The sequence below is a fragment of the Argiope bruennichi genome, chromosome 3 (genome assembly GCF_947563725.1).
Source record: "Argiope bruennichi chromosome 3, qqArgBrue1.1, whole genome shotgun sequence".
Lineage (NCBI taxonomy): Eukaryota > Metazoa > Arthropoda > Arachnida > Araneae > Araneidae > Argiope > Argiope bruennichi.
In genome coordinates, this window is record NC_079153.1 from 85,656,382 (window position 1) to 85,670,326 (window position 13,945).

The window sequence follows — 13,945 nt, forward strand, 5'->3', positions numbered from 1 at the left end:
CATATTTCATCTACGTTCCCTCCATGTTAGTGACATTCTGGAATGAACTCCGATTAACGCAATTAGGCCTAAGTGGCCGATCGAACGTTGACTTGTCGCATTTGTCTCTTGTGCCATTTATCCCCGGTTAATTCAGGTCAGTTAATCGGAGCTGACAAAATGTTTCAGAGCCAGTTGAGTGTAATTTGTTTGACGGACCAATGGATTGCTTGACCAACCACCTTTTAACAGCGAGCAACTAATTTAAGCAGATTCGGAAAATGCTAGAGTGGTAATGATTTCGAATGTTGAAGAGTGTTTAGAATGTAAAGACTAAAAATTAGATTGTGATGCTTTTCTGATAAATAAAAGACTATAAAATAATTTCAATAACTAGCTATCTCTGATGACCAACTGCTTAGATGAATATTGATTATATTTATTTTCAGTTAAATCGGTGAAAACATTGGTAATAGTTATTTTCATTTAATGTGATTTCGTATCCGTAATACTCTACAATTGGCAGGTTTTTAATCAATATTATTTTAATACTCTTACATATGTTCTAACATTACATGTACATGAACTAAATTAATGAGGCTTATCCAATGTTGTCATAGCACTATTAAAAGTACAATCGTTCGATTTATCTAAATTCATAGTACTGCAAATTCACGTTTTATTCGTTTTGTACAGGATCCTTCTTTCTTAGCTTTCAACAATGGCAGAAAAATATTTGATTCAGACTGTTAAATATTTGATGAAACGACGAAAATGAATTAAATTCCAATCCAAATTCGTATTTTTAATTCCAGTTTAATATTTTTGAAAATTACACAAGATAAATATTTTTAAAAAACTGTTGTAATTCAGAAAAATGTGTAAAATTATTAAACTGACATCATTATAATTTGTTTATTTTGAATTTTGAAACTATATAAAAATCATTCTAGTACTTGAATATTTCAGGAAACTATCGTCAAAACAACCCAGCACTTAGCTTAATTAATTATTAATTGAAAATTCAAAGAAATCACTCCGAAGGTCACATTCCCATCCTCCAAAGTATATCTATTAGTAGCTATAAGTAAATAATATGGCCTGAAGAGCGCCAAAGCACACAAATTCATCTTTATTATTAGTAGAGATGATCAACTATTAATTTAAACGTAATGGAATAATGCAACTATAAATATACTTTGTTTATGTTGAAAATGCTAGACTATATATAAGTACAAAAAAAATTTTCTTCGACGAATTCATTAATTTCAAAATGTGAAATTTTACTGGCGAGAGGACTTTTTCTGGATATGCCGGTTCGAAATTAGATTTAAATGTATAATTTATGTTATTCAAAGTTATATTTCAAAACAGGCTTTATGACCGAACACTCTAATAATATAATATAGCACAACAAACTGACACTGAATAATATAATATAGCATATTGTTGTGCTATATTATATTATTCAGTATTCAAAAATATTATACAATAAAGCGAATATTGTACAATATATATAATATAATATAATGTGTGTGTGTGTGTGCATTCGGGAAGCTATGTCATATAAGGAAACTTGAAAATTGTAGCCATCATTTGCTGAAGTTTTCTCCTGCTGGATACGAAATAAACGCGGATTCAATGTCAAATTTTGCTGGGGATGTATTATTCTTGAGAGTTAATATAAGTTAAAGAAGTTAAATCTGAAATCGAAGGTCAAATAATATTAGAGTTTTTCAAAGAAATCATACTCTACTTTCTTCATAACAGGTTTTTTTTTCTGTTTTGGGTTTCAGAATAGTAGTAGTAATTAGGATTACTATTAGAAAAGCGTGATTTCCAATTTGATGCCGTGTTAATGATATCAACATTTCATTTTGACGCTGCAACCGCGCTTCTCTGGATTTAAAAAAAATGATTTTAAACTGTATATACTAACTTACAAATATCCCGTGTGAGCTTTAATAATACTAAGTAAAATTGATCGATAATACAATTTAAAAGACTTAGCTTATATGTTTGATAATTCTTATGCCTCTGCGTCTTTTTTGTAAGCCATTCCCTCATACATAAGAATAATTTTATTCCATTTACAAAGTAATCGCTTACAATTTCTTAACGTAAAGAAACATGTAACATTTAATTATTTGTTTACGATGATTTAAATTGTTAGAAATAGCTATGTAATACAATAATCAAGAAAAGTAAAGAAAGCCTGTATCTCTTCTATTTTAAGCAGTGTTTACATTATGATTGTAACGCACGTATAAAAATATTTTTTGACATTTTATCCATTGAGTGAATAGCTAAAAGAAAATGTGACTGGTCTTCCACAGAGTTATCTAAGTCTAAGATTTTCCTCATGCATTTTAAATAACTCTTATCATTTTTTTATTTCTTCTTTTGAAGTAAAGAGTCCGTTTCATTTTAATATATTCAATTTTACTATAAACTACTTGTGGAATACTAGTTTCCTTTCCGACTTTGCGGTAATTTATCCGTATTCTCTCTGTATTACACACAATTGCCAAATAATGAAATAACCAAAGTTGTTACAAATAAAGAGTGATTATAAAATAATCATTGGGATTTTATATCATATAACTTTAAAATTAATGATTTCCCAATTGAATATTAATTAAAAGAAGTAAAAACTAATATTATATTCGTATATCCACTTTTCTTCAAATAAGTCAATAAATGCACTGCATGGACCTTCTCACTCTAATACTTAAATGAGAAATGAAATGTAACCTCAAAATTGGACTATTTTTAACTTTCTATTGCATAGGAAATATTGCATAATGAATGATAACCACCGTCATGATAACATTAACTATGATTTAGTCTTAATAGCTATCAACTTTTGCTAAACAGCTCCTCCTCTAAGAGGTACGTCCCTTCATCGGAGTGATGGCAATTCAACCCAAACTTTTCTATTCCCCAAGGGAAACGATAACCATACCGGAAGCTTCTTATCCCCATTTTTGTGGTGTCCTCTCATGATAAGATTTGAAAGACGATATATGTTTGAATGAAGATGCTCTTATTTGGTAGATATGACTATGAACAATAGAAACATCTGTACTGGCAACCACGAGCTTCCATTGTTTACTATTTGCAATGTTTTCATTTAGAGTTACATTAAAGAGAAGGCATGCTCTCCGCCATTGACAGTTGAGTTGAAAGAATATCAGAACTATCATAGTGTTTTAACGAACAAAGTAATTACACGCAGCAAGATCTCTGGGTAGAATTGGTATACCTTACAAATATATATTGTTTACGAAAACAAGACATTAGAAATATTGTAACTATTTAAAAACATTGCAAAATGCATGTTTTTATAATGCATTATGTCTCTTTTTATCCATAGTAAATTTTTAGAAAACAGTGGATTAAAACGCAGTGATTATTCTGTAATTATCTTGTATTTTACTTGTATGGCAAATGGTTGCTTTAAATTTGCAAACTCCTCATGTAAAATTCCCAAGCGGCATGCCGCCCATTAGGTTGTTAACCATCCGATGAAAAGTTGGTCGTCTGCTTTTAGAAAACCTAAAAGTTACCCTCTAGCATAGCAGTAACTCATATCCCATTTTGTTTTGTCCTATAAAGCAATTCCTCTGGGAGAAGGATAACCTCCTCCTTCCACTTCTAAAAGCACATTGAATGTCTCCATTATTAAAACAATTCCGGTCGCGAGCATATACAGTTTCCAATTCCGAGCAAGGCTAAAGAATATGAATGCATAAATGGCGAAAAGAATCCCTGGAAGAATGAATTATACATCTGAGATATGAATGCGAAGAGATAAAGGAGTAACACAGCACACTGCGCAGGAAAGACAGAACGTTATAAATATTTATTAAAATTTAGAAATGACAGAGGGAGGTCGCGCAGGCAGCAAGAGAAAGAAGATTTAAGTCGGGAGAGAGAGGGAGACATAGAGTGAGCGCGTGTGTGACGACATAAAATGTAGCATATTTCCATGCTGCGAGAAATGCCGACCATGCAATATGCAAATAGGGGTTGACAGATAGATTTGTATCTATATGCGAAGATGAGAATATCAGTTCACGCCGTGTTTGTTGGATCAGGTAGTGCGCACATGACACTGAATGCATTAGCCAGCGCACAGAAATGCAAGCCATGAACAGATAAGAGGAGAGTCGTAATAATAAGAAAGACGGCAGGAAGAAAGGCTGAAAAAAGTATAATAATAATAATACCAGAGCGGGACGGGACTTTATAGGATATCATAAAAGAAATCAAATATTTGATATCGCGTCGCGGAATGTGTCCTATGAGAAAGGAATAAAATGGAAAGGTTGAGTTAATCGATATTTGGTAGTAAAGTTTTCCTATGCATAAAAAACGTATTGCGGGAGAGAGTTTTTTTATTTGAATAAAATGGTATGTTTTATCACAGAGATATTAAATTTTGCGTTGGTTATCTGTGAACAAAAAGTTATTAGTTGGATTTTGGAAAATCATATAACCTTCTTCAAACGATTTTTTTTTTTTTTTTATGAAAATGTGGCCAATGTACGTTCTGGCAGGTTCTATAAAAGTACTAGTTTAGTTAGTTATGGCACAATAAAATTAAAAACGATTTAGATGGAAAGTATGCTTGATGAAAACTTTCTTGATAATTATTTGTGACAATGTATTTTGATTTCATTCTTTTTTATTTTTAATTCTTTTCTTTTGTTTTTAGTAATTCATGTTTCATTTTCCTTCACCATCATTTCATGTAAATTTTATTTGAAGGTAAAACTAATATTATATCATAATACTGTTAGCAAATGCGAAATATATCGATGTTGAGATCATAACAAGTATGTGTTTAAGACAATTTTCTTGTCATTATAATAAATCTTTGTCTGGACCCTGAAATATTGGTTAGCATGAATTTAACTAACAGCTGGATTCATCTATCAACCTTTGATAATACTGAAGCCGTATAATACAATTTTAGCTTTTCATTTGAAATTACAAGCTTCTAATCAAGCATGCAGAGTGTTTTTTAATCCACTTGAATATATTAAATCGGTAATAATGTCTTACCTATCTGAAGAATCCATCAATTTTTACATATGAAATTTAGAAACTGAACACCGCGACATGGTACTGAAATCACTGAAAATGGTGTTTTGCTTGTTAAATATTTAGTAAATTAGAAAAGCAGATTTAATCTTCTTGATGAGGGTGAAAAGTTTCATCCAGTCGCAATTTTATTTCTATAGTTAAATCATCTAAGATATGCTCCTGCCAGATATGCTTTACCAATTTTCTCAAATGCATAATGTACAAAAAATATATATTGTAATTCTAAAAAAAAATTTCAAACTCTAAATTTAGACGATTTTTCATATTTTACAATCTTCTTAAATCTGAAAGACGCATTTTTGAAATTATGTCTATTTATCAGTCTATAAATACGTAATTACAAAATGAGTTTTATTGATGAAGTTTTGCATGTTATTTTAAAATCATATTTCTAGATTTCTGTCGAAATTTAAACGAAATCTATTCAAAGGTAGTATCGGTTGAAGAGTAAATCTAATCGCAGAATACTGAGAGGTAAATGGAAAAAAGTTTGGAATATAATTTTGCAATCTAAAGTATATCCATTTCAAAATTTGAACATGCAATTTTCTTATGAAAAAAGTGAATAATTGTTTCTAGATTAGAAAGTTCAAAAAGTTGCAATATGGAAAGGCCGAAGTATCAATTGTCTATTTTTGTTTCGCTTTAAGGGAACTACAACTTTTCAACTTAATACTGTTACTCTTATTGAATTAAAATCTAAATAAAAAATGATTTATGCTTACTTTGCTTTATTCAATTCTTAAGAGAACCACTTAATCATACAAAAGTGTAACCTGTCCAAAATATATCTTCTAATTTTATTGTTAATTAAATGCCATTGGAAAAACATAATTTTTCATTAATTCGTACTCAGTATTTCACCCGACTTGCAACAAAATTTATTTCTTAATGTTAACATAATAAAAGAACTTGAACATTATTCTCCTTGGAACAATTTCCATAATTTTCCCAAAATTATCTTTTTACCTAAATGTCTTTTTATGAGAAAGTTTTCATTTAACCTTCGCAATTATTAATCTTCATTTTTTTTGTCGTAACTGGTGATCAATTTAGGATATGTCATGAAATTCTGAATCTTCTCTCTAGTACTAATTCAAGAGGCTAATAAATGCGAAACAAGTTGCCAGTAAAATATTGCAGCAACAACCAATTAATCATGCCTTCTATTTAACACTTGGCAACGGAAGATATCACTTCAAGTACGGCGCATCGGTTAACAACAATAAAAAAAGAATGAAAAAAAATGATAATGAAACAAGCAACAGCCACTTCAACCCAACTCTAGCAGCCAGCCAGCCGCATTGTTTTGTTGCCACCAGATGTTTCGCAACAACCGCAACATCAACAAAAAATTTTGGTGGCTAGAAGGAAACTTGTAATAAATGTTTGCTTTTCAAAGGTTTGCACCATCGGCTTTTGGGTGCAAAAATTCTTGGGCTGTTGCACATTTCCAAAAGAGGGAGGGGGGGTAGGGAAGATGGTAGAAAGCGCTGGAGCATAGGGTTAGAGGGTTGAAAACATCGAAAAAACGTCAAGAGTGAATTATGGGCGTAATTTAGGTTTTCTTCCTCTCTTTTACGGACGAAGAAATTTTTACCCACTCCTCACCCGGATAAGTGATCGCACCGCCGAATTTAATAGCATTCAAATTCAGGGTTTGCACTTCTCCGGGTATTCTTGCTTCTTAGTTCATTAGGCTCTAGTTGGCTAACGACAGTAATTTGTTTGGGAATCCCACTGAAAGAACGCTCAGTCTGGACGCTAAATAGGAAAGGTTTGGAATCCTATAAGCATGTTTAATGTGCGAAGATCCTAATTGACGGGGGTTTGCGTGTTGAGTAATGGACGGTGTGTGCTATTCCGTAAATAGAAAACAATCAATGGAAGGATGATGCTAATAGGAAGTAAAAAATGGCCCGAGGAAGATGATTGATGAGATTTCTTGTTCCAGTTATTACTGCATTTGTTGAATGTTTCAATATCGTTAGGAAGTAACGGCGATATGATAACATTTAACGTTAAATTATGGCACGGTAGAGATAAATAGTGAGGCATATTACCAATGAAATTACATCAATAAATAATGCTACTGGATAAAGTAAAGGAATTTGTGCTGAATCTGACGCAATTGATTTATTTTTGGAGCCACAAATCAAGCAGTGATAAATATCTCAATGAAAATTAATATTGCCTGCAAATAAATTTTCATTAAAAAGATGTTATAAAATATGGACAAATTATTGTATTTTGTCTCTTGCTTTCTACTATTTCTTAACCCTTTCAAATACAGAGAATTTGACTAAATATTAGATTCACAAATTCCTATTAAATACTCCTTTGATATAGATTTAGTACAAAGTCAAGAAAATGATGTAAATTGAATGTAAACATTAACATGCAAGTACAACGAGGGACCTGAAATCTTTTATGCAGATTGGCAATATCGCATCGTTTTAAATAATTTTCAATGTTAGTCAATCCATCAAGAAGCGATCATATAAACGAGGACAGAGAGCATAAAAGTAAACGATAAAAATATTATTTTATAAATATTTACCCTTAAATTAAAAAGAAGATTGCACTTTCTTTCATTCAACAAATCAATTATTTTTAAAAGGTGACTTATTTCATACATAGCTTTCATTGGCAATAAATGCAAGAATAACAGACGAGTAAAGCAGTATAAGATGTCAAAAATAATATTTTATAAACTTTTATCCTTTAAAATGTGAAAAAAAAACACTATTATTTCTATTTTACTAATAAGTTATTATTGTTAAGACTTCATTTATTTTATCAATCGCTATTTTATGAGAATGTGAAATATTTATTTATAATGAATATCTTTTTAAGTAAAGAAGTGCTATACAACAAAAAGCAGTTTTGAGCAATTTAGCGTAAGAAGACATTAAAACCAAACAACTGAGAAAAATTTATGAATAACCTGCATATATTTGAGACCATTAATACATTTCACCATTTTTTAAAATATTAACGAATTTTAGTTATAGGTAATGATGCCATGTAAAAAATTTACTATTTAGTAACGCAAATGAATTTACTGAATAATGCTGAAAAATAGATCTTTCAAATATTCAAATGCATATATTTATTTATCTTTTTTCGGACAATGCAAATCTTCCAAGTTTAGAAATGCATACATTTATTTATATTTTTACCGACAATGCATATATTTATTTTTATTTTTTTATTCCAGATGAACCGTCCAATCCAAGTGAAGCCTGCCGATAGCGAGAATAGAGGAGGTAAGTAATTATTTTCCACGAATCATAAGAGATTTTTCAGATATTTCTGTACTCTATGAAAACATGTTGAAATTTTCAGCCATTTTTATTTATAAAATTCAAAAAAAAATTTTAAAATTAATCAATTCATTTTAAATTGATTATTTACAAATTTGTTGGCCTATAAGCAATTACTTCTTTTTGAAAACCATGTTGATTGTAATATATGTGAATTTTTAATTATATTATTTATTAAATCTAATAATTTCGCAATTACTAAGTACATCAATGTTTTTCAGGAATGCATTCTATACTTATAAAAAAACGATTTGTATGATCTCAGATAACATCATTTAAAATGCACGAACATGTCATCAAAGCTTTGTTTAAAATCAATATAATTTTTTGAATGTTTATATATTCTTTAAATACATAACAAAATTTTCAAGAACTTTTATTTAAAAAAAGATTCGGCTAATTTTGTAGCTAATCAGTATACGTTTCATTATTTATTTATTATGCTTATTGGTGATATATTGTTATTAGTGTTTGAAGTGCTCTTGATTATTATACTAGTGAATTTTTAATTACTGATTCAGTAAAACTAATATAATTACCCATGAAGTCAACATCTTTGAAATTCAATTTTTGAACTATTTATATATTATTTTAAAACATTCTGAGAGTGTCAATGATTTTTATTCCTAAAATTCAACTAATTTTATAGCTAAACAGTATATTTTTCATTTATTATTTAATAAGCTTATGGGAGATAAGCAATTATTTTTGTTTGAAAAGATCGTTGGCACTCGTTCGCGAATTTTTAATGAGAAGATTTAATAAAAACAATATATTTACTATTAACAATATATTTACGCTAAACTATTTTGAGAAATATAGCTCATGTTTATACCAATTAGTAGAATAACACTGTTTGAGTGAATGTTAGATAAAATTATTTCAAAAGCGTGAATATGTAAAAAAAAATCATTTTTTCACAGCATTAGGAGGCAAATATAATATAAAATTGCAATATTTGTCATTTGACAAATGACATTAAATCCATTCTAAGTTATTCTTTTCTTTGAATTAGAAATATGCTTGTAAATATTTAAATGGATATGAAAATAGGATACATAAAAAAAATTACTCCATTACTCCATTTTATATATGTATATATATATATGAAAAGACACATCACTATTTAAATTGTTATGCAACTTTTAATTTCAAAGACATGACGCATAATTTTAATTGTAAACTTGAGACTTATCACAAAAAACTTTTCGGGGAATTCCAAGAAAAATTTTACTTAAATTTAAAGCTTAATTCTTACCCAAACTTCTTTTACTGACTCCCTTTCATTCTAAATATATTTTATTTCTCTTCTTCCGGTTCCATTTTTCCCTTAAAGTGGTCGAGACACATTTTTGCAACATTTTAATTTAGCTCACTTTAGACGTCGTTCGCGAAGAACCCGAGACATTTTAATGCGAGTAGCACTCCAAATTAAAATGCCATCGTGCGAATAAAATTTTAATTTGTCACTTATCTTTCCTTTTCCGTTCTTTTTGAAAAAGAACATTCTTCTTGTTTCTTTTTCTTTTTATCTTTTGAGACGCGGGAAAACCTTTCCTCCGCTGTTCACTTCACATTCTTAGAATTGTTTAACAAACTGTGTTTGAGAGTAAGAACTGGATTTTTTTTTACCGGCATTTTGCCATTTTTTCAGAATTTTTCCTTATGTTTTTTTCTCTACTTTCTTATTGTTTCTACTGTTGCTGTTTCTCAAAATGCGTGTTTGACTGTAATTTGCAAATGCATACACACGTCGCGCAATACTCTTTCAGTGGAATTTGTCGAGAAACATTATTTTTCTCCCGAATGGAAAATACAAGTGAAGACGACGGAATTAGATGAAGGAAAATTTTTTTAAATCTTCAGAGGTTTTACACAAACAGGAAGGCAAATGTTTTCATCACATACATGAATTTTCATTGTTTATAACGTTGTAAGTTTCAAAAATTGTTATGATAAAGGACATTTTTTTTTAATTCTCGAGGCATAAACTCTTTATGTGTCAGCAAGTATACCACAAGGTTTACAAATGTAAGCCAGAACACAATTGATTGTGGTAGACATTTCAAATATAAAGGACGCAGGTAAAAATACAAATCAAAATGAGAGAAACAAGATAATACACAAATATAAACAAAAAAATGAAGCAAAATTGTTCACATAATAACGGAAACACAGAGTAACTAATATAATACAATTGGAGAAGCATGGACAAATATAAAGAACTATTCAAAATACAAATAAAAAAACCATACAAGTATATTTCGAATAATAAAAATTATGTTCATTATCAAGCAAAGTATTCTTGATATATCTCGGTAATTTTGGAATTTTTTAATATACAAATATTAATATGGAATATTATAATAATAACCAAACTTTAAGGATAGGTTAAATACGTATAAAGAAGCATTTTTTTGTATAGCAATTAGGGATTGAAAAAAGCAAAAAAGTCGAGGGAAAAGAAAACGTTTTTTTGCATATTATTGCAATAAATGCAAGAATGTACCACCACCAATACTGATAAATGTCTGGTAGCGTATAGCTAGTGATCGACATACTCTTTCGAAAATGCTTGCTCAGTTGCAGAGCCATGAACAGTTGCAGCAGTAACTGAAAGTTTGGCTGCGAGATTCTCATCAGATCACTTGGAATTTCGTTTTTACTACATTTTTCCGCCTTGCTAGCACTTCCACTTACTTATTCTATCCAAACTTTTCATTTTCGATCGCATATTGATATACATTTCTTTTCTTTACATGCCTTTTATCTACCCTCAAATTATGGCCCATGTATTCAGAAACATTTTGTACATGTATGTATAATTCGAATGTTAAAATGATGCACATTATCAAAAACCATGAATGAAGAATAATGAAAATAATTCTGACTGAAAAATAATTTAAATGTGCAATTTATGAAGTTAAAAAAGTCATTTATAAACTTTTTAGGGACTTATGTCTAGCCTTATGACCCTTATGTAATCTAAATTTTGATTCATTATGAAATGGATATATTATTCTATTTAAAATGAGAAACTGTTTTAGAACAATGACATATAGTGGTTAGTTGTATTGTCATATAGTGGCATTATTTTTAACTTAAATTTGATTTAATTTTATCATCGAATTTTACAATTAATAAAATTCATAGATAAGGCATACATACATATATAAATTAAACAATTTAGTATCTTCCCTGACATAATCGCGATGTTAATTTTTAATGCATTTTACATTTTTTTCACATATAATATTTAATCATAGCTAATTTATTATGATTTACAAATGCATATGCTATTTTTCAGATGTTTGTTTATTGTTTAATCGTATCTTACTATCATTTACTCGAACAGTTCTTGTAAGAAATATGCCGATATAAACAGCAAATAATGGCTTACATTTTAATTCGTTTATCAAGTAGTTATATTTTTATCAAATGTAGTTGGGCAAATGTAGAGTTTCCCACGCTCTTATTTAGTTATTCACATACTTATTCATTATTTAATCTCTTCTAAATTACAACTTTTTCAAAATTTAAATTATCAATCACATGTGAACTATCATATTACTTGCTTATATACTCATTTATTATTTATTCATTTCCTTATTCCAGAATTATTTGTCATTTCTTTTCAATAACTATACTCTCCGCCTTACCATATCTATCAATATATTTTAATCTGGATACTTTATAATCTTCAAACGCATCATTTTTTGCCTTCTTCAGAAAAATATATTTCCCTTTCTTACATCTTTTTGTTGTAAAATCTTTTTTTCTAATTCAATGCACTTGTTCGTTATTCCCTCAAATTCTCGCAAATTGCATGTTTTGGTGTCAGATTGGGTTTGTCAAGTCAGAGTAACGTGTTTCTAGCGGGAACAAACATTTGGGTGCCGAAGAGTTTTTTAGACTTTGTTTATATGTATTTCACATGTTGAATTAAATATGAAATTAGTTTTGAGTTTTCAACATTTGTTAGTAAAATAGTATGATGGTATTACTGATTTTAAATAGAATTGTTTCAAAATTATTTACAAAACTTTAACAAACAAAATAAAACGACAAAAGGTTCCTGTGCATGTATATTAACTTAATTAAGAATTAGAAATAAAAGTAATCAAATAAAAGCAAAACAAGAGTTTATTTTATTTCATGTCAAAAATTTCTTTCATTTGGGATTTTTGAGTAAACTTCGTTTACACAATCTTTTTGTAGATTTTTAGCTGTAACAATGCCAACAAAACAGTGCTTCATCTGCCTTGTTATTGACTCTCCAATTTCTTTATGTCCTGGTGAAACCAATTATCCAAAACTCTTCAAATGGTAGAGATATCAATATGTTCATGTTATAATCGAGGTTTCTAAAGTTGTCAAAATTGTTGTTAAATAATTCCTTGCTATATTTCAAATTCATAAAATATATTTTAGTCTTATGGCAGTCCCGAAAGTTTCTGACGTCAAGTCTTTAAATAAGATAGCCGCTTTTCGCTGTGTCTAATCACCAGAAATCTCAAAATAAGATCTTCTATGAGTACTCTAACTAGATGAAAAAACTGCAGTTATATATTTGTTTCTACTTATTTCAAACATTTATTTAAAGCAAGGTTTGTCAAGATCAAGAATTTTTCTTTATGATGTTTGATTAACCTTAATTATATAATCAGCACAGGCAAGATAAATCTATCACGTCTGATTAAAATTCAGTACTGATATTTCTTTCTCCAGCAACTGTATTCATCTTTTACTTACCCGAAAAATATTGTTTAATATTGAGATAACACTAGCGCAAGAAATAAAAATATTTAAATGGTAGCTGCTTTGCTGAAGCTACTTTGTTGACCAAGGTAATACAAAACCTTTTAAAAATCCCTAAATTGTCCGTTGATGTCCAGGGATTTCCATGACCTAAGTTGTAGTATCATAATTTTATATTCGCTGTAGGACTTCCTGTGGAAACAAATATCAATATTCGTTCTTTTTCTCTTCATTTTCTTATGTGTACTTGCTCTTTACATTTTTAAATATTTTATGATTTTATTATATTTAATTTGCAAAATTAAAGTTAATGGATGGAAAAACTGTTTTCATAATAGCCCTCAGTTATTGTTAAAATCAGTTAAAAAATTCTAGATACTAAAAATATTTTTTACTCTTATTATTTATAAATCAGCAAGACACATTTTGACTCTATTATTCAATCACCACCATTTCAAAGATCTATTATTTTTTATTATAAGTATACAAAAGAAGATATAAATTCTCCAATCTTGCCTGATCCCAAAAGGCACCCCATTAGTCCACGCAGTATATTAAATCTGATACCACCCGTTCTAACAGCCATTTCTTAACAATAACTAATCTCTCTTTTTTCTTACCATATCGCTTAATACTTTTACAGCTGGATACTTTTCTAATCTTAGACGTCATTTTTTTTACCCTCTCTTACAAAATCAATTCTCATCGTCGGCCAACTTTATATCTCTATCACCTCGACACCATTTTATTTATGATGTGTTGTTCTTTTT

General features: G+C 29.2%; 1 protein-coding gene across 6 annotated transcripts in view; it reads left to right on the forward strand.

Moving 5' to 3' along the window:
* Positions 1–13,945, forward strand: part of LOC129963348 (CUGBP Elav-like family member 4) — a 542,668-nt gene that overhangs the window by 126,032 nt on the left and 402,691 nt on the right. For all 6 annotated transcript variants that reach the window (XM_056077669.1, XM_056077671.1, XM_056077674.1 and 3 more), the window contains exon 2: positions 8,312–8,360. In XM_056077669.1, coding sequence (XP_055933644.1) covers positions 8,312–8,360 — 49 coding nt within the window. The remainder of the gene's footprint in view (positions 1–8,311; positions 8,361–13,945) is intronic.